Source organism: Pogona vitticeps, chromosome 1 (assembly GCF_051106095.1).
Source record: "Pogona vitticeps strain Pit_001003342236 chromosome 1, PviZW2.1, whole genome shotgun sequence".
In the NCBI taxonomy this organism is placed as follows: domain Eukaryota; kingdom Metazoa; phylum Chordata; class Lepidosauria; order Squamata; family Agamidae; genus Pogona; species Pogona vitticeps.
In genome coordinates, this window is record NC_135783.1 from 171,456,720 (window position 1) to 171,482,176 (window position 25,457).

General features: G+C 40.7%; 1 protein-coding gene and 1 long non-coding RNA gene across 11 annotated transcripts in view; one reads left to right on the forward strand and one right to left on the reverse strand.

Moving 5' to 3' along the window:
• The window catches only part of AGAP1 (ArfGAP with GTPase domain, ankyrin repeat and PH domain 1), a 528,918-nt gene that overhangs the window by 77,166 nt on the left and 426,295 nt on the right, over positions 1–25,457 (reverse strand). For 8 of the 10 annotated variants that reach the window (XM_072977375.2, XM_072977373.2, XM_072977372.2 and 5 more), the window contains 3 exons: positions 11,158–11,312; positions 9,382–9,472; positions 5,691–5,913 (listed from right to left, as the gene is read on the reverse strand). In XM_072977375.2, coding sequence (XP_072833476.1) covers positions 5,691–5,913; positions 9,382–9,472; positions 11,158–11,312 — 469 coding nt within the window. Of the gene's footprint in view, positions 1–5,385; positions 5,589–5,690; positions 5,914–9,381; positions 9,473–11,157; positions 11,313–25,457 lie in introns of all 10 variants that reach the window. The other 2 variants (XR_013537918.1, XM_078378836.1) reach the window with 1 other exon arrangement.
• Positions 167–11,029, forward strand: LOC144583974 (uncharacterized). The gene is made up of 2 exons (XR_013537924.1): positions 167–2,104; positions 2,635–11,029. It is a non-coding gene; the product is annotated as an uncharacterized LOC144583974 (long non-coding RNA).

The window sequence follows — 25,457 nt, forward strand, 5'->3', positions numbered from 1 at the left end:
AGCGCCATTGCTGCCCAACGGGCTCCTCCAGGGACAGGGCATGGGGTGGTGGCCCAGCGCCAGGAGGCTGAGCCTGGCCCAGGCCATCATCATGGCCACTCTCTCCCCCCTCCACCATGATCCACCTCTCCAGGCACTGTAAGGAGAGGCTCCTCCTGGCTGGGGTGCTCCAGCCACTTGCCCCGGGCTTGCCCTCCACTGGAGCCTGTCGCCAGCTGTCATCTGCCACGGTTTGGTTGCAGCTGGACTGGAGAAGGGGGCGATCAGGCTGCCAGGGACCCCCCTCTGGGCAGAAGAGGAGGAGGAGGAGGAGGAGGAGGAGGAGGGAAGGGGTTAGGGCCATGTCCTCATTACCCCCAGGATTTTCATTTTTAACCCATTTGGGGTAATTTACCTATGTCCCCTGACCATTGCTCTAGATAAATAAACCATCACTAGAAACCACAAGGTTAGTGGTCCTTAGTCTTTGGACCGAAGAATGGCACATAAATGAAATAATAATAAAAAATAAACACAAGCATTTTCATATCTTCTAGACATAACAGAAAAAAGAAGGATGGTAGTGAAATATAGATGTTTAGTTCATTTCACAATACGTATTCTACAAATTTTCTGCTGCAGACAGTAAATAAATTTGTAATCCTGCTGATCCCCAAGGGCTCACTAGAGGAAACACTTAGATCAAATTTATTTATTTATTTATTTATTTATTTATTTATTTATTTATTTATTTATTTATTTATTTATTTATTTATTTATTTATTTATTTATTTATTTATTTATTTATTTATTTGATTTCTATTCCGCCCATCTAGACCAAAGGTCTACTCTTCATATTAGCATTCATATAATGCTACTATTGTTACGACAGATATCATGCTGGATAGTATAAAAAATCCAATCCAGAAATGCATACGCAACATGCTAGTAAACACAAAGCAGATCCTGAAATCTACACTGAAGAAAACTAAAAAATTAGATCAGCAGGAAGATGCAATAATGCAACAAAATATTTTAACAATTCTTGTCCTGAAGACAGAATTTCCCGTTTTGTTTTCCCAATGTGGGACATTTATCAAGCAAAATTCTGTCCTCATGTGGCTGCTATCAGACTTCATTTCACTGCCACACCAGTCAAAATCAATGCTTTAGGTACCTGCTTAAACAGTATCAATTACAACTGGATAGGAAAAAAAACCTGATTTGAACCCCAATTCATTTAATTGTCATAACATTGATCAGCTCTAATTTGACCCACATTGCTGAGGGAGGATGTAAGGGCAGATGCCCTCTAGACATTAAATTTAATATTGAATACACTTGGAAAAAATGTCAGCTGTTGCACAATCCATACTGAAAGATTTTTCTTTTTTCTCCCTTTCCTGGGAGTAATTAAAAGATGCTTTTCTTGACTAATGATCCCCCGTTTAGAAATGGGAAGTCGATATTCCTCCTGCAGCAGTCAGCTTCAATTTGTCACTCTGCTCCAGAAGTTTGAGAAGTGGTTCTCAGGGCTGTTTGGTAATTGCTGGAGCCAATTACAAGCTTTTTAAAGCTGACCTAATCAGTGGTCCACTGACAACAGTCAGAAGCCAGCTGGTCTTGTTTCTCTCATACTTTTAAAAACTTTTCCTCCTTTGTTTTCCCACTTTACAAACTTTCTATGCTTCTTTCTTTGTATAATCATACCAGTCAGAACCATAAATTTTAACTGTGTTCAGGAAACTGTAAAAACCAGAACGATTCAAAGTTGCTTTTGACAACTGAGTCTTTCAGATGCTGTTAATATTAATATTTTTTGTTTTCTTTTTCTTTTTAATGTTTTCTTACTTCAATTGCCATATTGTTACTATATAGCCAAGATTTTTAAGTTTTAGCTTGTAAACTGCTCAGAGTAGTGCATGCACTCATGGGGTGGTATATCAGTCAGTCAGTCAGTCAGTCAGTCAGTCAGTCAGTCAATCAATCAATCAATCAATCAATCAATCAATCAATCAAACAAACAAACAAATGTCACAAGCTGTACTTGCTTACTTAAGATTTTTCTTCAGGATTATATCATAGCCATGCTTCAAAGTTCAGCATCATTCCCACTTTATTTTAGGTCAGTGGTTCTTAACCTTTTTGAAAGAAACGCCCCCTTGAGCCATTGAGGAAGTTATCATCGCCCCCCTCCCTGTGGTGATGATATCTTATTTATTTATTTATTTATTTATTTATTTATTTATTTATTTATTTATTTAAGACACTTAAATCCAATGACCCCTGAAAACAAAATTCAATTGCAAGAAAATGAAATGCCCCCCAAAAGTAACATTTAATGATTTAGTTGCAAGGGAATTTTAAGATGCAAAAAGAAATATTAAAAGGGCATAAAAACAAACCACAATGCAGGAACTAAAAATTTCAAGATGAAAACTCTGAAACTAAATTAAGATTGGAGGAAAATATATATTCATGCACACTGTAAAAAGGCTGCAGCCATCTTCACAGGTGTGGCTTGCTCCAGCGCCCCCTACCGCCCCCTTCTGCTCCAGCGCCCCCACACCGCCCCTTTTTGTTCTACTGCCCCCCTGAAAAATGAAATCGCCCCCTGGGGGGCATTATCGCCCACGTTAAGAACCACTGTTTTAGGTTATAATGTGAGGCCTGTTTTTGACCACTAAGATATAAGGATATTGAATATTTAATATAAAGATTTTCAGTGCTGAAAACTTATGAATTATTTGTACTTCAGTAGTGTCATTTAAAATTACGAGAGTAAAGTTATGTGCCATACATTATTCAGTGCCCAACTCCTGGAAACATACCATTTTCACGACCACATTCTAACTCCCAGATGGGTTCTGGGATGAAGATCTGTTAAGTTACTTGCAGCTTAATTTTTGATATGCCAGCAACCCTGTCTAGCCAAAGTCATAAGAGTCATAATCCTGCCCTATGCTTGTTCAGGTGGGAAAAAATATGAAAAGAGTACAACAAATGAGAGGGTGTCTTGTAGCGGGAATAGAGGTATGATGAGCTGGAAATTGCATACAAACAACCCCCAAGGGGAGAGATGGGATGAAGAAAGGGCAAAGCCTAGGACAGTGCCTGAAATGTGGGTGGTGTTGGGAGGAAGAGAAGGGTGATGGAGCATCTCAGTGTTCCTTCTCAAAACACCATTTCGTCCCAAACAAGAATTTCATAGAAATTTAATATGTGAATATTTAATACATAAGAAATATTTCTCATTTAACTATTGGCTTTAATACACTGCATTAAAGGCATTTACTTCAAAATGGATCATTATAAAGTAATAAATTATTTTACAAGAGAAAATATACTTTCCCACTCCCATTAAAAATAATCTGCATATAGTTGATTTGTTAGTTTTGCTTCTTGATACTCTTAAGTGTAGATTGCATTTGTTCCTTCTCACTGACTTCTTTACTCCAAAGCCCCTTTTATTCCAACACATAGAAAAGACTCCGCTATAGCAATTAAATGCTCCCCCATCCTGCAAAATGACTGCACCTGCTCTGGTTAAAAAGCACTTTTTATTCCATCCAATTCAAGCTTAAAAAGGCTGGAGAAAATATTTATTCCTGTACTAATTCTGGAAACTTGTAATATCAGAGGGTTGCAGTATTTTAAGTGGCAATGCAGGATGACACATTGTGATAACTAACTGAAATTTTTTATTTCTCAGCAACTAAGCTTTATACTTTGAAAAGCTAGCATACTATTTATTTATTTTTTTAAAAATTATTAATCATCTTTTCTGTTGATTTTATCCAAAGCTCCAAAAGCACAAAACACCCCAAAACATAATGAATTAATACATTAAAATAAACAGCTCAATTATATTAAACTATATTTGTAAAAGAATAGTGATTTTGTTTTGCTTTGTGTTGTTTCATTTTCTTTGCATTTGTGCTAAAAATTATAAAAGATGGCAAGGTGGTGGCTCTTTAGATTGTTCTAGGATTACAATGACAGAACAGAATAAATGCTGCTGTAGAAGCACAAGACCAAACTATGGAAAAACAAGGCATCCTGAGCAATGCACAGGCACTGGAACCTAAAATATCGGGTAGTTTGTCATGGAAATTTGCTGCTAAACATATGCCAAATGCAAATTATGTAGGATTAAAAGGAGGTAGCAACTAGGCCAAGAAGTTAATTGGAGGCCAGTACAGACAGGGACGTGGTGGCGCTGTGGGCTAAACCGCAGAAGCCTGTGCTGCAGGGTCAGAAGACCAAGCAGTCGTAAGATCGAATCTACGCGACGGAGTGAGCGCCTGTCGCTTGTCCCAGCTCCCGCCAACCTAGCGGTTTGAAAGCATGCAAATGCAAGTAGATCAATAGGGACCACCTCGGTGGGAAGGTAACAGCGTTCTGTGTCTAAGTTGCACTGGCCACGTGACCACGGAAGATTGTCTTCGGACAAACGCTGGCTCTATGGCTTGGAAATGGGGATGAGCACCGCCCCCTAGAGTCGAACACGACTAGACAAAACTTGTCAAGGGGAACCTTAACCTTTACCTTTTTATAGACAGGGAAGTACTGGATTCATGTGAACAAATTCTATTAGTACCATCAGCAACTAAATTCTGCAGCAGCTCAAGCTGTCAAACAATTTTACAGGAAACCCCTATAAAAATGCACTACAATAAGCTGTCAGTGCATAAACTGCAGTTACTGCAATTATAACAGAAGAAAACAAACATAACAGATTTGGCCCATTTCTACTATACATTGCAACCCATCTTGGCTCAAAGTAACTAGAAATGAGGGGGGTGATTTGGCATGAAATTGAAAGATTAGAGATTCAGCACATAATTAATGTAATTATGGAGTTCTGATGAACAACTCTCATATCTGCAGCTATGGCTGTGCTCTGAATAAAACAACTATTCACACAAACAACTGTTCATAAAACAACTACTGACAAAAATGGAGCAGGGGGGAGGGGGAGTAAAGAACATTGCCTTCTGTTGTTCGAAATTTCACAAAACCAGAGGCTGTTTTAAATCCAGAGGCCCATATCAAACATTAGTCCTTTTACATCATACATTAGTGGTGATTAATAAACCTTTTCCATTTCACTTGGTCAACTCCAGGTAGGATTTAAGCTGGATTCAGCCTTGAGCTATGTCCACCATTGTATGAACAGACTCCATTCTCATAACAGCATTTTCTGTTTCCTTCCTCTCCCATACTGCCATACCCAATGTATTCTAGAGACCCTTCCAACATGCAACAACTGCATGGAGGTGATGACTTATTTTACTATAAGAAGTCTTCCCTTGGCACAGTGATGCCAAAGAATTCACACACAGCTCCTAAAAGTTAAAGAGCTTAATCCTGTCACACAGATCTCTATCTGCAGATAAGTTTCACCTGTTGCCTTTAAACTTCAGTTCCAATAGAATGATAAAAGTAGAGGCAATTCGGAAAAACTTTCTGCTGTCCATGTGCAACATTGCATAAAAGGCAGATTCCCTCCTGGGAAAAGACTAAGCCGTTGTAGCCTTGTGCAAGTTGCATGATCCCAGAACACCCCAGAAGATGGGAACAGTAAACCACATCTGTGTATTCTGTACCTAGAAGACAGTGGAAAGGGTTGCCATAAGTCAGAATTGATTTGATGACACACAGTTATTATTCCATTTTTAAACATCTGTACATTTCCTGAAGCACCCTACCTTGTGGAGTCTGGAGAGGGTTTAATGCGTCCCTGGGTGTTTTGTTCCCACACACTGTTTGCCAGCTCATTCCCAATGGAGGACATTACTTTGATGAGTTCTATAGGCCAATCATCCAAGTCAAGTGAGCGGACACGTGACAAGTGTGTGCCAAGGTTTCGGTGTATCCCTGAACATTCAATACACATGAGTGCTCCAAGATTTAAACTTGCCCAGTCAGGATCTGTGGAAAGAGGAAATGAGACAAAGAGAACAGATAAACCCTACAAAGTATCTAAACCTGAAGTATCTGAAGTGTTGGATGGAAAACTACATCACAGAGCTTCAAGTCTATAATTACAAAATAGATTTCACGGGAGAAGGGGAAGTCAACTTGGAATTATTATGGAAAACCATTATTACTGACACAAATTCCTGCAAGGTAGAACAATAGCAAGCTTGCCAGGTTTTCAAGCAAGATCATCCCCATCATCATTGTTCCTCCTGTGGACCTTGGGTTACTGAGTGACAAGGTTGATGCTCTTACAAAAAGGAAAAAGGGGAAAAAAGGCCAGAGCTGAATGAAATTAACTTTACAGTTGTTTATAAAAAGCTGACATGTTCCGTAGTGAAGCATTCCTTCATGAGTTGAGACTTTTGAGAACTCAGTGCCAAACATGGATGACCTTCTTGTTATAAAACTTTTTCAAATCACAACACAGCAGGAAAATTCTACATGTTTGAAGTAGAGTTTTTTTGAAAGTCTCAGCTTGTGAAGGGATGTTTCACTCAGCTTTTTGCAAACAACTATTCAATTCACTTCATTCAGCACCAGACATTTTATTCTGTTCTTTTTCTTGCTGATTTGATGCTGCTTTTCCTTCCTTATTGTCACTTATATGAAGAAATATATGCAACCTTTCAGCAATCATAGGTAAATATGACCACAAAGGAGATATTATGACAGGAAAAAAGTCTATAAAATTTAGTATGTGGATAAGTGAGCAAAGAGGAGCTCTATGACTCCAAGATAAGAACAAAAGCATTTTGAAAATTTTCAATTCTTCCAGTGAATTCTTCAGAATCAAAGCATGTTTCAAAAACCAACTATTGTGTAATCTTAAATTTTATTTTGCCAAGAATCTGTTGCACTGTGTCATTTTAGCCTGACAGTATAGATTCTACTTGTTTGTTGCTAACAGCTAATTTCTCACAAGGACTTTCAATGTGAAACTTCTAAATTGAAGCTGATTTTGTTACCAAATATGAACGACAACTGATGTGAACTACCCATCTATTGGTCTACAAAAAAAATCTAAGTGTTAACTGTTCGCAAAAGTGTTGAAAAAAGTAGAACTGTGAGTATAATAAAAGGAATTTAATGGCCCAAATCTTATTGTGTAAGTTATACCTGTAGAAGTGTGATAACAGCACTAACAGGGAAATATTTTTAGTAATTGAAGCTTTTCTCCTTCTGTTCTGTAGGTTAGTTTACTTGTGATATGCTTCCTTGCATGGAAGAGTGGGACCAAAGGAAGACGTCCTTAATTACTGGAAATCTCTTCCTGCCACTGACATTAACCAGTAGCAGTGATTTTTTTTTTTTTGTAATTAAATACTTCTTCCTTTGCTTTTATATCTTCTGTGGCTTTCACACATTGAAATGGATAATATCCAAGCCAAACAAGATGTTGTTATTTAGTGTTAAGTTGTGTCTGACTCTTTGCGACTCCATAGACCAGAGCACGCCAGGCCCTCCTGTCTTCCACTGCCTCCTGGAGCTGGGTCAATTTCATGTTGTTTGCTTCGATGACACTGTCCATCCATCTCATCCTCTGTCGTCCCCTTCTCCTCTTGCCCTCACACTTTCCCATCATCAGAGTCTTTTCCAGGGAGTCTTCTCTTCTCATGAGATGGCCAAAGTATTGGAGCCTCAGCTTCAGGATCTGTCCTTCCAGTGAGCATTCGGGTTTGATTTCCTTCAAAATGGATATGTTTGTTCTCTTTGCAGTCCAGGGGACTCTCAAGAGTGTCCTCCAGCACCACAGTTCAAAAGCATCAATTCTTTGGTGGTCAGCCTTCTTTATGGTCCAGCTCTCACTTCCATACATTGCTACTGGAGAAACCATAGCTTTGACTATGCGGACCTTTGTCGGCAAGGTGCTTTTTAAGATGCTGTCAAGGTTTGTCATCATTTTCCTCCCAAGAAGCAGGCATCTTTTAATTTCGTGGCTGCTGTCTCCATCTGCAGTGATCGTGGAGCCCAAGAAAGTAAAATCTGTCACTGCCTCCATATCTTACCTTTCTATTTGCCAGGAGGTGATGGGACCAGTGGCCATGATCTTAGGGTTTTTTTTTATGTTGAGCTTCAGACCATTTTTGGCACTCTCCTCTTTCACCCTCATTACAAGGTTCTTTAATTCCTCCTCACTTTCTGCCATCAGAGTGGTATCATCTGCATATCTGAGGTTGTTGATATTTCTTCCGGCAAGATGTAGGACAGAAGAAATAAGTCTTTAATTACTGAGTATCTCCCCTTGCATTGACATCACCACCTTTCTGCAGGTATAACTTATACAACAGGATTTTGTTATACAACATGATTTTGGCCATTGTGTGGTGAAAAATATTTGTAAATAACTGGAAGACTACTGTCTTTGAAAGGTTAGTAACATCACTAACTCCATCCCAGTAAAGCAGAAGAACTGCAGAGCCCATTTGCTAGACAAGATCTGAATGTTTTCAAGATTAAAAAATAAACAGAAAAGTGAACAGTACCTAGCCTTTTTATTGATAATATGTTGGATTCATAATTTGGCCCCCAGGAATGGCTTATTAAGAAATGGGGGAAAGGCAGTTGCCTCTCAGGAAATTGCTCTACAATCCTCTATATTCTGAAAATAAGAACAATAGTGCTGGGGGGTCCTTCAAAACAACATGATATCTGGTGCAGGTGGCTTCCGTTGGAAGCAAAAATATCCTTTTCTCCTCCTACCTACTGGGTGGGGCCTATGGATTAGAACTCCGACACATGCTCTCACTGGCAAAAGGAAACTGGAACCAACCAAATGTTGGAACCATGAGATTTCATTCTTCAATTTAAGTATATGAAAGAATTGTGGGCTACCCTACCAATATTTCATTACTGCCATGCTGACAGTAAGCAAGATATGCACCATAAAGATAATAGATGAAACAGTTTCTATATGATAAGGTGTTAACTTGGCCGATACTCTGCTGTTAGTGCATTTTCAAAAGCACCAGATACACAACAGAGAAGAAAACAATAATTACTTTTCTAATACTATCCTGTCATTTTCTTTGTCATTAAACTGGAAAAAGAGAGCTTAAAAACCTATCAAAATTTCTTACTTTTTTTTCTTTTAGCACATTATAACTGACCATAAGAGCAGCATGTCAAGTTGAAAAGGAATGCAAAATGAAAAGGTCACTCTCCTCAAAAATGTACCAGGTCAATACTGACAAAAAGATGGATCTTAATCTAATCAACTGCATGTGCTAATTAGGATTTAATAAGAATATGCCACACAAATAAAATTCCACAGCGAACACTAACATCTAAAAGGAACACGGAATACAATACCAAGAGGGCAAGAAAAGGAACAGGTGTTCACATAACGCTGAACCAAAGAGATTGTAAGCTTTATGAAGCCCAGGATAATATTTCTTGTGTAAAAATGGTTGTACTTACTTTGTACCTCACAGTCCACACAGCGAGAATTGCCTCTGATGTTTCTTATTGACTGAAGGGCCATGGCCTCATTCTGACTTGTCAGTCGGGACTATATGTATTTAAAGAAACACACATACAAGAAGTAAGGAGCCAAAGAAAAGGCAGACACAACACTGCTGTCAGCTGGTGAAAAAGAGTTCAGACCCAGGTTGAATGAACATGAACATGAAATTTGATGTCTTTGGTAAGCTTCTCAGAGAGCTGATCCTTTAGCATCTTTAAGTAGTGCATTCAGTGTCTGACAAGCACTGCTCACAATTTTTATCCATGCTTCTGACAGCTCAAGCTGTTATTGAACCACAGGGGCATATAGAGTACAGGACGTCTAGAATCCAGCTGTGGTTGTCAGAGATAAAGCACATACAAAATTGAAGCATGTCATTATTATCCAAACCCATTCCTATACAGAGGCTCTGCAAAATTAAAAAGCTTTCTAAAAGCTGTAACATTTTAATTTCATAGTTATCAATAAACTGGAAAATGAGGAGGAGATTAAGCAATGATAAACAGAAATTTCTATCATCAAATGATCTGACCTGATCTAATGGTTGCATTGTAAACCTCTCTCTACAGTGGCCTGCAAGTGACCTCAACTTTGACCTGGAGACATAATTTCTACGGATAGTGACTTTCAGCCTCTATACCAGCTGTGTCCTGAACAAATTCAAATGTGTGGGATTATGAACCTCTTGCTATGGATTTCAGTGGGAGCCACATGACATTTCATGTAAGCTTGTTCCTAGATATACTATTATCTGGTTTGCCTCTTAATGATGTCCTAGTTCTTATTTTTTTATGCTTTACCAATTTTAAATTGGTGAAATTTCTGATGCTACTTTACCCTAAGGTATGATTGTATAATATACTGTAGCTGCCACACAAAAGTACAGTATTACATTAAATATTTATTTAATTGTTGTTAAATAAGGACAATAAGACATTTGATTTCTTGCACATACTGTACAACACATTGAGCCTTGATTACAGCGAACAGGGAAACCAACTCAGTTTTCCCTAGCCAAGGAGAGAAGAACAAGAAAATGAAATACAATATGTAATAGCAAAATCAGTCATGACTAAGTCCTGTTGAAACAAAACAGAGCGGATTAATTGTAACTTGTTCTACTGGTTTCAATAGGACTCAGTGAGAACTCAGTATGATCAGGGGCTTAGAAAATGATACAATTTTCTGTAAAGCATCATATTAGAATATATGAGGTTTCCAGTTGACATTTGATGAAAAATTAACAATGCTGTTAAGTTGCCTTCTGATAGCTAAAGAATCATCACCAGAGAACAATATTTTCACAACTTTATTGGTACAACTGGGAGAATTAAGAACAAAAACCTTAAACAGAAATGTGTTGAAGCAGGTCTTTCTGCACAATACTATCTGAAGAATTCTTACTCTATTAAAGAGGAAGCAGTACACACATTTTCTGCCTATGTGGGAATACCAGAATATTTTAGGAAATTATAAGAAAAATACAGCTTTATTCTAAAAAATCATAATTGTAAACATTTGTACATACTTCTAAATATTAAAAATGAGTTTGTGATAAACAAAGCAAGTGTGCTAACAGACACAATAAACTGTTAACAAAAATAGCTTATTTAAAATCAGAAAACTGAAAAGGCAAAGTAATAAACATATCACCTTTTTAAAAAAAAGGCAAAGGAAAGATACACACTGGGATAAAACAGCCAATCATCTATTGACACAGTGCATCTAACCTTATTCTTGCTGCTCTCACATGATTGCAAGCTGGCCAGAATCTGGCTTTCTATAGCGTGGACCCAAGCATCTCTTTCTTCATATGTTGTAGCTTCAAAGTGCCAAGTCTGACCGGTAAGGGACACAATAATAAATTCAAAGTTTTCTTCTTGTTCTGAAAAAAAAGAGGAAGGTGAAGGTGAAGGTGAAAGAAAAGGACAGAGAAAAGGCAGAAGGGAGATTCAGAAGAGTAAAGAAACAAGTAGATGTGAAAGGGCCTTCCACAACCCTTTCTGCACTTTGTAGAAACTAAAAGCAACCTTACAGGGCTGTAGTTAGCACTGAAGAAGCAACAGTAAAGACGGGTGTGTAGCTTCTTATTTCCTTGGGGAGATGAAACACCAGTTCTTTATCAACTTGTAAAGTGAAGAAGGTCTCACTATCATTTTCTCCTCAGGAAGAAAATTTATGGAAGAGGTGGTTGGTTTTTAGTAAACAAGTAAATAAATTAATAATCATGGATTGGTCAAGTCATTTCCGACTCATGGCAACTCTCTAGGGATTAAACAGTGTTCACCAGGCCCTCTTTCTGCTGGTGCTCTAGGATCACACAGCTTGTCCAAGGACAATGGAGGGGACAGAGTACCAAACCCCAATAGCCACATGCCCTGGGTGATCTTGGCTGGCCCCTAGTTTGGAAGCACAGTGAGTATTTCAACTCTGACTCCTTGGTCCCATAGCTGGGCACTCCAACCCGCTCAATTATACTAGCTCAAGTAAGCACTAAATATTTTTTGGAAGAAAACAGCACTCCTCTACTTTAGTATGTGTGTGGCTAGGCATAGAGTGGGCTAGCCTAGCAGCACAGTCCACTGAAGAACAAGGGAACCATCACAGTCCACACTCATGATGCTTCTCAACTGCAAAGCTAGACCTATCCAAACTGATGGATGTGGAGGACCAGTGGCAGTAGTGAGGGAAAACACACTCCACATGGCATGAAAACATATACACACTTTATTATGTGTATACAGCTCATGTATACAATATATACACTCTTCAAATATGCACTGTGCTTAGGAATAATGACCCACAGTAATAAGGGAAGAGTACAAGCTTCATTTGTTAATTCCTAAAGAAAAATGGCAGTTAAGTACTAACACCTATCTCTGAGGATATCTAAAATGCTTTCCCCACTCTCATGTAAAACTAAATGCTATATATAAAGTGAAGGGAGATTTAGTAGTTACATATCAGCTTCACATTGTTGCCAGAAACCTACAGTCAGAGATTATACATTTCAGACCTCTCAGCAGGCTTCCCTCAGACAGAAACTCTTCATAAATATAGTGTTTTGCAAGCACACACTTGTCTGATACCTGGGGTTCTCCTGATTTAATTCATACCTAGACCTTGCCAGAGCAGCACAGAAATGAGACTATAATATGGAAACAGAGCTCATCTGAGCCTATGTAGAGCCTGTCTTTATCATCCTCCTTTACTAATACACAAAGACAGGTAGAAGCCAGAGTCTATATCTATTGTCCAACGTGTTTGAGTGGTAGCTGGGACAGCCCAAAAGGCCTGAGTGATAGGCAGGGATCACCTCCCTTTCTCTTTATTTATTTATTTATTGCACTTATATGCCGTCCATCTAGACATAGTCTAATCTTGCAACCCATAAGGAACTTGCTGAGTCTGGGGTGAGGAAAAGAGAGGAAAACTAGTCTCTGTACATGCAGCAGTCCATCTGCACTTCAACTCAATCTGAAAACGATATAAAAACCTGCCACAAGTCCCATTTTGGAAGAAAGGAGGGATGGAAATGAAGTAAATAAATCTAAGTTATAGAGAGCTCTATCAGACATCCAGTGGGGAAAAGGAATGGTTGGAGTGTCAATGCAGTTCAATAAATCTTAAATTGCAAGGAAACTGAAAGATCTGTAACCACTGAGTTGCTGAAATGGGTATATGCATGCTACAATATAAATAATTTAAAATAAATAATGAAATATCACTCTTCTTAGCATGCACAAAACTAAACTATTTTAGATATTTAATTTCAGCTAGAAGAAAATTTCAACCAGGTTTGTGTTCTACTACATATTAGTGCTGGAACCCACATTTTTCAGTGCGCATATTCATGTATTTATTTACATATTTGGCATTTTTCTCTCTTGAGAATCAAATATTCATGATTAAAGCTCAGATCAAAATTAGTGCTTGTTTTGCATATTCCAAATACCTGTGTGTGGGGGGGGGGGGATTAAGCCTTTGGGAAAATTGAAGCATGGGCAAAATCTCACTACACACATACAGTCACTTAAGACAGTGGTTCCTAACCTTGAATAACCCAGGTGTTCTTTGACTGCAACTCCCAGAAACCTTCACTGCTAGTTGTGCTGCCCATGGTATCTGGGAGTTGCAGTCCAAGAACATTTGGGTCATCCAAGGTTGGGAACTGCTGATTTAAGACATATAAGGAAAATAAAGGAACGGAAAAAATTCCACTAGCTCAGGCCTCATTGGCGGAATTCCTCTTTGTGTAACTATACCCATATAAAAATGATGATGTCATCAACAGGGGCCATTTTCTTTTAATTACATGCTTCCTACTTCTGTCCTGCAGCTACTACAACCCCTATGTAATCCTGCAGAATGGCTTCCAAACAATGAAAGGAAATATACAGGAGCTGTGGGGGCCACAGGACAGAAGTAGGAAGTGTTCAGTTTATGAAAAATGTCCCCTGCTGATGACATTATCAGCCTTATGAACCAGACATAGGAAGAACCGTGGTCATGGAAGTACTTTTCATTACACTTTTTCTTCCTTTTCTTTTTTCTTTCTTTCTTTTCTTTTTGCAGGGGATAAGCCTTACAGGCAACTGGAGTCCACATGCAAGCAGCTGCCCCCAACCATCAGCAAATTGTGCCAGGCCACATCATTTGATTGTTTGATGATTGGCAGTCTTTCCTACGAGAATTCTTATGAAGAGTTTAGTGGCAACAATGAAAGGTAACTAATCGGAGATGGGAAAGATGAAGTCCAAAGTTGTGAAAGCAAACAACCCCAGCCAGAATGTAAAGTTCTCAAGTAATTTTGCTTGCTTGTTGAATATGCCATTGTGCTTTCTAAGATCACCTAAAATGACTTACATTATACTTAAATGTAACAGTCTCAGATAGCAAAAGTGCTTTGTGCAATGGATAATTATCCCATCCAGATGGTGCTGAGGCAGGGAAGGTATGCTGTGAGCAAGAAGGCCCATGGAAATATATGCCAGGCAATTGTTGCCTGTCACATGTTCTGACTTCTCATCTCCCCAACAGGAATGTGATTACCCACTCAGACGCCCCTCTGGCCTGATGCTCCTACTGATGAATACCAGATCTGTTAACAATAAATTCCACTTTATTAATGATCTAATTAATGAGGAGAGTGCAGATCTGACCTGTATTACAGTGACCTGGGTGAGTAATGAGGGAGGGATTCCCCTATCCCAGATGTGCCCTCCAGTTTCTTTGTATAGCATCAGGGGAGATCAAACGGGAGTTATTTACAGGTACCCCATTCATATAAGCAGGACAGCTGTGCTCTCGAGCCCTGGCGTGATGTGTCTGCACCTGATGATGGGGCTCAGGGATAGGTTTGGGATAATGCTGGTGTACAGCTTTCCCTGTGACGCACCACTCTCCCTGCCAGGTCTGGTCAAGTTCATCTTGTGTTGAGGTCTCCCAGGTTACTGTTAGCTGGGGTCTTTAACATCCATACTGAGTCCAAACTGCTGGAACTGGCCCTGAAGTTCATGGATTCCATGACAGCCATGAACCTATCCCAGCATTTCATCAGGCCACATTCTGGACCTGGTGCTCTTGGTGGCGTAAGCTGATAGTGATGATTTCCTGCCCACCATCATGGACAGATCACTTCCTGTGATTTGACCTGTCCACTGTGACCCCCATCTATGGGGAGAATGGACCTGTGAAATTGTTCCACCCTTGCAGGCTTCTCAACCCGGAGCTGTTTTTTGGAGGCCTTGGGAGGTTTCCAGCTGACCTGGTAGATGATCCTGTCAAAGCCCAAGCAGATTGCCAATACTCAGAGATGAGCTGGGTGGCTGACACGATTTCCTCCAAATGCCCTCTCCACTTCAGAGCTCACCCTGTTCCTTGGTATACTGAGGGCCTATGAGCTATGAAGTTAGCAAGGAGACAGGTGGAGAGCAGGTGGAGGGACCAGACAGCACAAAATTTGGCTGCTGTTAAGAACATGACCAGTAAGTATGCCAGCACCTTAAAGGCAATGAAAAGCATTTTTAACATTGAGATTACTGGGGAGGCTGCAAAGTGATAAGCAGAACTTTTCTCGGTGGTTCATGACCCGACTAACTCTGATCAATTACGGCCTCATTTTAATTTTTTCAGTGATCAATTTGCAGCTTTCTTCAGATCCAAAATTGAAACCATCTGTGCTGATCTTGACTCCACCAGCAATTTAGCAATTTTGGGCAGGGTACCACTGCTGCACCTAGTCTGACACAGTAATAGTGGAGGAAGTGTGCAGGCTGCTGGTTGGCTGCAAACCTACTACCTCTGTACTCTACCCAGCTTGGCTAATAAAGGCTGCCAATGGGACTAAGATGGACAGGGGCGTGACTACTATCAGCTCTGCACTAAGGGAGGGATTTCTTCCCTACATGAAAGAAACCATCATCTGGCCCATTATTAAATGCCCACAGTTGGTACGAATGATCTTAATAATTTTCATCCGATTGCCAACATGCTTTACTTGGTTAAGGTGATTGAGTGGGTCATGGCTAACTAACTTTAGACATATGTAGAAGAGCAGAATTGCCTTGACCTGTTCTAGTTCAGATTCAGGTCGTGACTGGGTACTGAGACAATCCTAGTCACACTGCACGGTCACTTTTTAAGGGACGCTGACAGGGGGCGCTGTACTTTGTTGGTCCTCTTTGACCTCTTAATGGCTTTTTATACTGTTGACCATGGTACCCTTTTGGACAGGTTCTTGGAGATTAATGTGTCCAGAGAGTACAGTTTGTGGATGAATTGTCAGCCCCTTGGAACCTCACTTGTGGGGTGTGCCACAGAGCTGCAGGGGGAGGTCATCAGGAGATTTGGAGTAAGGTATCATCAGTATCATGCTGATGACACACAACTCTATCTCTCCTTTACCACCTCTGCAATATAGGCCATCCAGACGCATGAGTGATGCCTTGCTTTAGTACTAGAATGGGCCAAGGCAAACAGGCTCAAACTGAATCCAGACAAGATGAAGATATTGTTCCTGGGGGTGGGGTGGGAGCTCCAAAAAGTTGGATGGAGTTGTCCATGAACTGGATGGCATTCTCCCACTTAGGGATCAAATTCTTCTGGATCCAGCTCTTTCTTGGGATTCCCAGATGGCAGCTATGTCCAGATTAGCCTTTAACCAGCTTAGACTCATTGCCCAACTGTGCCCATACCTAGACAAGGGTTTCCTCAGGAATTGGTGCAGGCACTGATGATCTCCCGGATTGACTACTGCAAAGCTCTCTATGTGGAGCTGTCCTTGAGTCTGACCCGGAGATTACAGCAGGTTCAGAATGCAGTGGCCAGACTGGTGGTTGGTGTCAGTATATTTGATTTAATCACTCTTGGCCAGACTCCACTGCTTACCTGTTGTATCCTGGATGAGGTTCAAGGTCTTGATGCTTATGTATAAAGACCTTCACAGTTTGAGACCAAATTACCTCACACAGTGACTTTCCCCAATGTTATCTGCCCAGCCCACCGGAGCCTTGAAAGAGGCCCCAAAGTAATCCACTACAGGAAAGGCCACATTGGTGGTAGGACTGAAACTATGGAATCAACTCCCAGGGGAAATACACCTGCCCTCCTTGATGTTCTCATATAGGAGACAGCTTGAAACACTACTCCTCAGGGAGGCTTTTCAATCTGACCCTGGCTGAGCACCCCCACGCCCACCCCCACCCCTCCAGCCTGCTCTATTGTGCACATTTGTTGGTACCACTGGCTTTTTTGCTTATGTTCTGCTACCGCTTTTTGAGTTATATTTTAGTGTCCATGGTCGTTTTGGTTTTTAAATGCCTATAAACTGCTCAGAATAGTGCCCTGGCACTAAGAGTGGGCGGCATATAAATTAAATTAAATTAAATTAAATTAAATTAAATTAAATTAAATTAAATTAAATTAAATTAAATAAATAAATAAATAAATAAATAAATAAATAAATAAATAAATAAATAAATAAATAAATAGGGCAGAATATTAATTAAAGTAATAAATACGCAAACAAATACACACACATGGTGAAAACACAGAGAAAAGAATAAAATAGCACTTTAAAAAATTTAACAGCATCCAAAGGCCCGCTAAACCAGTGCTGCTTTACATACCCTGCTGAATATTTCACAGTGACTCAGGAAAAGAGTTCCAAACTTGGGGGTGGGGTGGGGGCAGAATATCAAGTGATCTTTTCCTTAGACATTCAGGCCAAACAAAATTAACAATACAATTTAAAAGGCAGTCCCAGACTACCTCAATTGGTGCCAGGGCTTACATAAGCAGAGGTGGTCCAATAGGTGTGTGGGTCTCAAACTGTTTAGAGTGTTAAAGGTGATAACCAACACTGAATTAAAGCAGGAAAACTACTGGTAGCCTCTGTAACTGGTGCAAAATCAGTGTCATATGATCACAGTGGGAGGTACTGGTCTAGCTGCCAAACACTGTTATCAGTTGAAGGTTCCACATAGTCTTTTTAGGGATCCTAATTAGGGATCCCCAATATTTTTGGTTAGGACTTTGAATGTCTTGCATACTCCTAAAAATCACTGCCGTTGGAGTGTGCCAACATACAGAATAATTACTATCACACTGCACCAATTGGCCAGATGGGAAGCTGAGGACAAAATAAAAAAAAATTCCCACGTACAAAGAAGAGATGAGGTCTAAACTTCAAAGACAAAAACATTGTTGCTCTAGCTTCTAATTGACAGAAAGAAAGCTGATGAGATTTAAAGACCAATATCTTGATCAAGAAACTGCATACAAAGTAGAGGCAAGGTCTAAATCAATGGTTCTTAACCTTTGTTACTGGGATGTTTTTGAACTGCAGCTCCCAGAAACCCCAGCCAGCACAGTTGGCGGTGAAGGCTTCTGGGAGTTGCAGTCCAAAACTCCTGAGTAACCCAAGGTTAAGAACCAGTGGTCTAAATTACAAAGGCTGTATCTGTTATCTGCCCTCACAAAGCACAAAATTTTTCCCCTTCACAGAAGACAAAATTGTGTTGGTCAAAAAACACAAACACACATATGTAAGACACATGAATAAAAACTCAGACAAAACCCCATATCACAAGTTATAACCAAGGGAGCAAGCAGGCAAAGCAGCCCCCTTTTCCTGTTTATGAAAAAACACCTTCTTTGAGACAGAGATTGTGCTGTGGTACACAGCTTCCCTTTGCAACATGCCAGTTTTGATTTTCAAAGTAAAGGTAAATCTAAAAATAAAAATAAAAATCCAAAAAACAACTTCCAGCGCTGCACACTACTCTCAATCCAAAATGCTAAAGGCAGCCCGCGCCAAAGGAAGCTAAAAAGGTAACAATAAGGAGTCAGACCTTTTCAATAATAGCCTCCACTTTGTAGAACAAACTGCCAGTTGAGGCGTGCCAGACTCCGTCCCTCCCAACATTCAAAAACCACTCAAGACAAGAGTTACATAAAGCAGCCTTTAAGAACCTCAGATTTCTGTAGATTACTGCACTTGAATCGGTTATAGCACCAGTCTGTTTATGGGAATGAAGTGGCTGAGGGTTGTGAGGATTGGTTTGCTTGTACACTGCCCAGAGTAGCGGGAATTCACTCACTGGGCAGCGCATCAAACAAACAAACAAATTCATGGCATGAAATGCCCACATGGGCACAGAGAATCTGAGGGCACCATCAGAGCAGGAACTCCAGAATCAGTAGCAGAAATAATATTCAGCAATACCAGAATTATTTCATTTGTTTAGCTTGTAGAACAAATGTGTGAAAAATAATTAAGGGCTAATTGCTCAATTCACCTGAGCCAACATCCCTTTTTAAAAAAGAAAAGACAAGACAAGACTGGTAGGTGACATGATGGACACAGACAGCCTCTCTTTTAAAACACATAGGAAGGTGGGATGACAACGAGGACAAGGGAAAGAAGCTTATTTAGTACACTAGTGTGCTAGAGCAAGAGCATAGTTACAGTTTGCATGTACTGCTCCTTACACACACACATACACACACACACAAACTGCAACAGGCCTGAGTTGATTAGAGATGCATGAACTCTAACTCTTGAGTCACAACTAAATGGTTAACTTTTAAATCTAGTTATATCACAGCTGGTGCAGTTTAAATCCCTTTGAGACCAATCATGCTATTTTATTAAACAGTTTCCTAAATTTACCTCTGATGCTTGAGAATGCTGATAGTAATAGTGCATTAGTACCATAAATCTGTCAAATTCAACTTGCCCAATTACCCCAAACTGCATTAACAACAGTGAGTATTAGCCTAATTGTGGCCAGTTTCCATGCAGAGAAACTCCCACATGGCTAATTTTGCATCTTTAAGGATAAGCAACTTGACCATCAAACAGATTTCACACAAAAATCCTATTCATAGGTTGCCATCATTCATTATTTTATTTTTAACTGTGAATGGTTAGTGGATTAATTAGTCACCAGTTACTGTAGATTTGGGAAAACAGACTATAGAGGGTTAAGAGACTGGAAATTTGTTTGTATTTGAAGGATAGCAAATATATAACCACCACTCTTTTATGGATTAAGACATACAATGTTGGTTGTTGTGGGTTTTTCGGGCTCTTTGGCCGTGTTCTCAGAACATGGCCAAAGAGCCCGAAAGACCCACAACAACCATTAGATCCCGGCCATGAAAGCCTTCGCGAATACATAAAATGTTGTTTGGGTGTTCATCAGTATGTTGGCACTGTGCTATGAAGTACCATAGGGCAATATTCAAAATTTCTATGAAACAATTCAGGAAACAATGCCACCAGTATGATGATATCCAACCTTTTTTCTCTCAATTACATAATAATAAAAATATTGTGGGTGTTCCTGGCCAGTATGTGGATAAAGTGATGGCTGGAGGGGTTTTTGTTGTTTAGTCGTTAAGTTGTGTCTGACCCTTCATGACCCCATAGACAAGAGCACGCCAGGCCCTCCTGTCTTCAACTGCCTCCCAGAATTTGGTCAAATTCATTAGGGTAGCTTCAATGACACTGTCCAACCATCTCATCCTCTGTCATCCCCTTCTCCTCTTGCCCTCACGTCAGGGTCTTTTCCAGGGAGTCTTCTCTTCTCATGAGAAGGCCAAAGTATTGGAGCCTCAGCTTCAGGATCTGTCCTTCCAATGAGAACTCAGGGTTTATTTCCTTCAGAATGGACAGGTTTGTTCTCTTTGCAGTCCAGGGGGCTCTCAAAAGGGGACTCTTGAGTCTCCTCCAACACCACAATTCAAAAGCATTAATACTTTGGCGGTCTGCTTTCTTTATCATCCAGCTCTCATTTCCATACATTGTTACTGGAAAAACCATAGCTTTGACTATGTGGACTTTCGTCGGCAAGGTGATGTCTCTGCTTTTTAAGATGCTGTCTAGGTTTGTCATCACTTTCCACTCAAGAAGCAAGTGTCTTTTAATCTTCTGGCTGCTGTCACCATCTGCAGTGACCATACAGCCCATGCAAGTAAAGTCTGTCACTGCCTCCATATCTGCCCCTTTTATTTGCCAGGGGGTGATGGGACCAGTGGCCATGATCTTAGGGGTTTTTTTTATGTTGAGCTTCAGACCATTTTTTGAGCTCTCCTCTTTCACCCTCATTACGAGGTTCTTTAATTCCTCCTCACTATCTGCCATCAGAGTGGTACCACCTGCATATCTGAGACTGTTGATATTTCTTCTGGCAATCTTAATTCTGGCTTGGGATTCATCCAGTCCAGCCTTTCGCATGATGTGTTCTGCATATAAATTAAATAAACAGGGGTACAATATACAGCCTTGTTGTACTCCTTTCCCAATTTTGAACCAATCAATTGTTCCATATTCAGTTCTAACTGTTGCTTCCTGTCCCACATATAGGTTTCTCAGGAGATAGATAAGGTGATCAGGCACTCCCATTTCTTTAAGAACTTGCCACAGTTTGCTGTGGTCCACACAGTCAAAGGCTTCTGCATAGTCAATGACGCAGAAGTAGATGTTTTTCTGGAACTCTCTGGCTTTCTCCATAATTCAGTGCATGTTTGCAATTTGGTCTCTAGTTCCTCTGCCCCTTCGAAATCCAGCTTGTACTTCTGGGAGTTCTCAGCCAAAATATTGCTGAATTCTGCCTTGGAGGATTTTGAGCATAACCTTGCTAGCGTGTGAAATTAGTGCAATTGTACGGTAGTTGAAGCATTCTTTGGCACTGCCCTTCTTTGGGACTGGTATGTAGACTGAGTTTTCCATACTTGCTGGCATATTTCTGTAGATTACTGCACTTGAGTGTAGCACCTTAACAGCATCATCTTTTAAGATTTTAAATAGTTCAACTGGAATGCCATCACCTCCACTGGCCTTGTTGTTAGCCAGGCTTTCTAAGGCCCGCTTGACTTCACTCTCCAGGATGTCTGGCTCAAGGTCAGCAACCATATTGTCTGGGTTGTCCGGGACATCCAGATCTTTCTGGTATAATTCCTCTGTGTATTCTTGCCACCTCTTCTTGATCTCTTCTCCTTCTGTTAGGTCCCTACCATTTTTGTCCTTTATCATCTCCATCTTTGCACAAAATGTTCCTTTAATAGATCCAATTTTCTTGAACAGGTCTCTTGGGTTTCCCTTTCTATTATTTTCCTCCATTTCTTTGCATTGTTCATTTAAGAAGGCCCTCTAGTCTCTCCTTGATATTCTTTCGAAGTCAGCATTCAATTTCTATAACTTTCCCTATCTCCCTTGCATTTGGTTTCCCTTCTCTTCTCTGCTATTTGTAAGGCCTCGTTGGACAGCCACTTTGCTTTCTTGCATTTCCTTTGGTTTAGATTGTACCTGATTAGCCCAGTGGTTTTTCCTACTTTCTTCAGTTTAAGCTTGAGTTTTGCTATAAGAAGCTGATGATCACAGCCACAACCAGCTTCAGGTCTTTTTTTTGCTGACTGTATAGAGCTTCTCCATCTTTGGCTGCAGAGAACATAATCAATGTGATTTCGGTATTACCCATCTGGTGACATCCATGTGTAGAGTCACCTATTGTGTTGTTGGAAAAGAGTGTTTGTGATGACCAGCTTGTTCTCTTGACAAAACCCTATTACCCTTTGCTCTGCTTCGTTTTGAACTCCAAGGCCAAACTTACCTGTTGTTCCTTTTATCTCTTGACTCCCGACTTTAGCATTCCAATCACCTATAATGAGAAGAACATCTTTCTTTGGTGTCAGTTCTAGAAGGTATTGTAAGTCTTCATAGAATTGATCAATTTCTGTCTCTTCAGCATCGATGGTTGGTGCATAAACTCGGATTAATGTGATGTTGAAAGGTCTGCCTTGGATTCATATTAAAATCATTCTATCATTTTTGAGATTGTATCCCAGTACAACTTTCCCCACTCTTTTGTTGACTCTGAGGGCTACTCCATTTCTTCTACAGGATTCTTGTCCACAGCAGTAGATATGATAATTGTCTGAATTGAATTCGCCCATTCCCATCCATTTTAGTTCACTGACGCCCAGGATGTCAATGTTTATTCTTGCCATCTCCTGTTTGACCACATCCAGCTTACGAAAGTTCATAGATCTTACATTCCAGATTCCTATGCAGTATTTTTCTTTGCAGCATTGGACTTTCCTTTCACTTCCAGGCACATCTGCAGCTGAGTGTCCCTTTGGCTTTGGCCTAACTTCATTAGCTCTGGAGCTACTTGTATTTGTCCTCCGTTCTTCCTCAGCAGCATGCTGGATGCCTTCCGACCTGAGGGGCTCATCTTCCAGCATCTTTTAGCCTTTTGTTTCTGTTCATGGGGTTTACTTGGCAAAAATACTGGAGTGTTTTTGCCAGTTCCTGCTCCAGGTGGATCGTGTTTAGTCAGAACTCTCCACTATGACCTGTCTGTCTTGGGTGTCCCTGCATGGCATAGCCCATAGCTTCTCTGAATTACTCAAACCCCTTTGCCATGACAAGCCAGCAATTTTTGAAGGGGGGCTGGAGGTTGTGAGGACAGACAAATTGTAACAAGACAGAAACCCTGTGGGTGAGCAATTCCATGGTTTGTGGATTTCTTTCCTAGATGAAATTTCATTTTTCCAAAGGAACAGGTACATAGCAGGGAAGTGTGTGAGCTGGGTGGACACTCTGTGACCCATTAATAATCAGTGGATGAGCAGGTAGCCTCTATGGCAAAGAAAACAGATTGTCTATTCATGCTGGTACACCAGTTACACCTTTTCCCTGGCATGTATTAGTAGCAGACATGGGGACAAATTAAAAAAATTATTGGAATATTCATTAAAACTGAAGGGACGAATATTGCCCCATTTTATCTACCCCCCCCCATCTTCCTATGGCCTTCTCATTTTGCCTATGGGCCCATCGATCAGCTGATTGGCGGGCCAATAGGCAGCCACCCAGCCCCACAGCCTCCCACCCCCACAGCCTATTGCCCACTCTCTTCCTTTCCCTAGCTTAGCCACTGTCACCATCTGCCACTGTCATCCATTGTTGCCTGCTGCAGTGGCCTCCGCAACCACGGCCTGCGGTAAGGAACACTGGCTGCCCTTTGAAAAGATAGTGGCTGTGGCTTCATTTGGGGTAGGGAAGCTGCAGCCTCCATCTTTGCAAAGGGCAGCCTGGATTCCGTTAACCTGCCTTAAAGGAATCCAGGCTGCCCTTTGCAAAGATGGAGGCTGCAGCTACCCTACCCCAAATGAAGCCGCAGCCACCATCTTTGCAAAGGGCAGCCAGTGTCTCTTACTGCAGGCCATAGTGGCGGAGGCCAGCTGGAGACTGTGGTGGTGGTGGCAGTGGTGTGGCAGTGGCCGCCAAAGTAGGGAGGCGACAGAGGCAGGGGGGCACGCTGCGGGGGTGGCAGGGTCAGCTTTTTTTTAAAAGACAGCCTCTGGCTGTCTAACCCCCAAGACGAATAAATTTGTGCTTCATCAGTTCATGGGGAGCAGTTTCGTGCTTTGTCAACTTTGGCAGATCATGAAGCAGGATGAATCGACAAAATGGTGATTCGTCCCCATCTCTAATTACTAACTTTATTGACTGGATTATTTTTATACTCCTTGTGCAGGTTTTTTCTTGGGATTAGTCAGGAAACTACAACCTGGTGTGGAATATAGGTACTGAGTTGAGCAACAGGGTGTACACACATTGCATGTGTTTCTGAAACAAGCTCATTGGCTTCCTGCTTGATTCTGGGATGTCCTGGATGTAAGCCAGCATAAAATATTCAGTAGGATTTTGACCAATGTTTAAGAAATAGTAAAATAGTAGAATGCACTGACTGGTCTATGATTCCTTTTTTTTTTTCCTTAACAAGAGAAAGAGGTTAATAAAGCCGATGACAAATTTGTGTACAGTGTAAATGTTCTAAGTCTTGTATTAGAAGGAACAAATGATCAGAAATTGAAGCTGAGCATGTAAATTTCAGTACAGTGGTGCCTCACATTACGATGTTAATTCGTTCCAGTGAAATCGCTGTAGAACGAAAACATCGTAAAGCGAAATTAAAAAGCCCATAGAAACGCATTAAAACCCGATTAATGTGTTCCTATGGGCTTGAAACTCACCGTCCAGCGAAGATCCTCCATAGCATGGCCATTTTCGCTGCCCGTGCAGCGAGGAATCTGTCCCAGAAAAGAGCGGGGAGCCATTTTTTTTTACCCAGTGGCCATTTTGAAACAGCTGATCAGTTGTAGGAAAATCATCGTTTTGCGAGAATCGGTTCCCGAAGCAGGGAACCAATCATCAAAAGCGAAATTCCCCCATAGGAAACATTGTTTTGTGATCGCTTTTGCGATCGCAAAAACTTCGTCATAATGCGATTTCGTCATAAAACGGAGCGCTTGTCTTGTGAGGCACCACTGTATCTTGTTTACAGTCTGCTCCAGGTCCTGCTTCTCCATCTCCTTGCTTTCTTTCTAAGCACAATATCTTTTGTCCGCTGGACCCAAGGAAGATACACTCTCAGACTCTCATTTCTCTATGATGTCTCCCTTTATCAGCCCCACCTCTGCCTCCACTTTCCTTCTATCAGGTCCTCTTTTTATC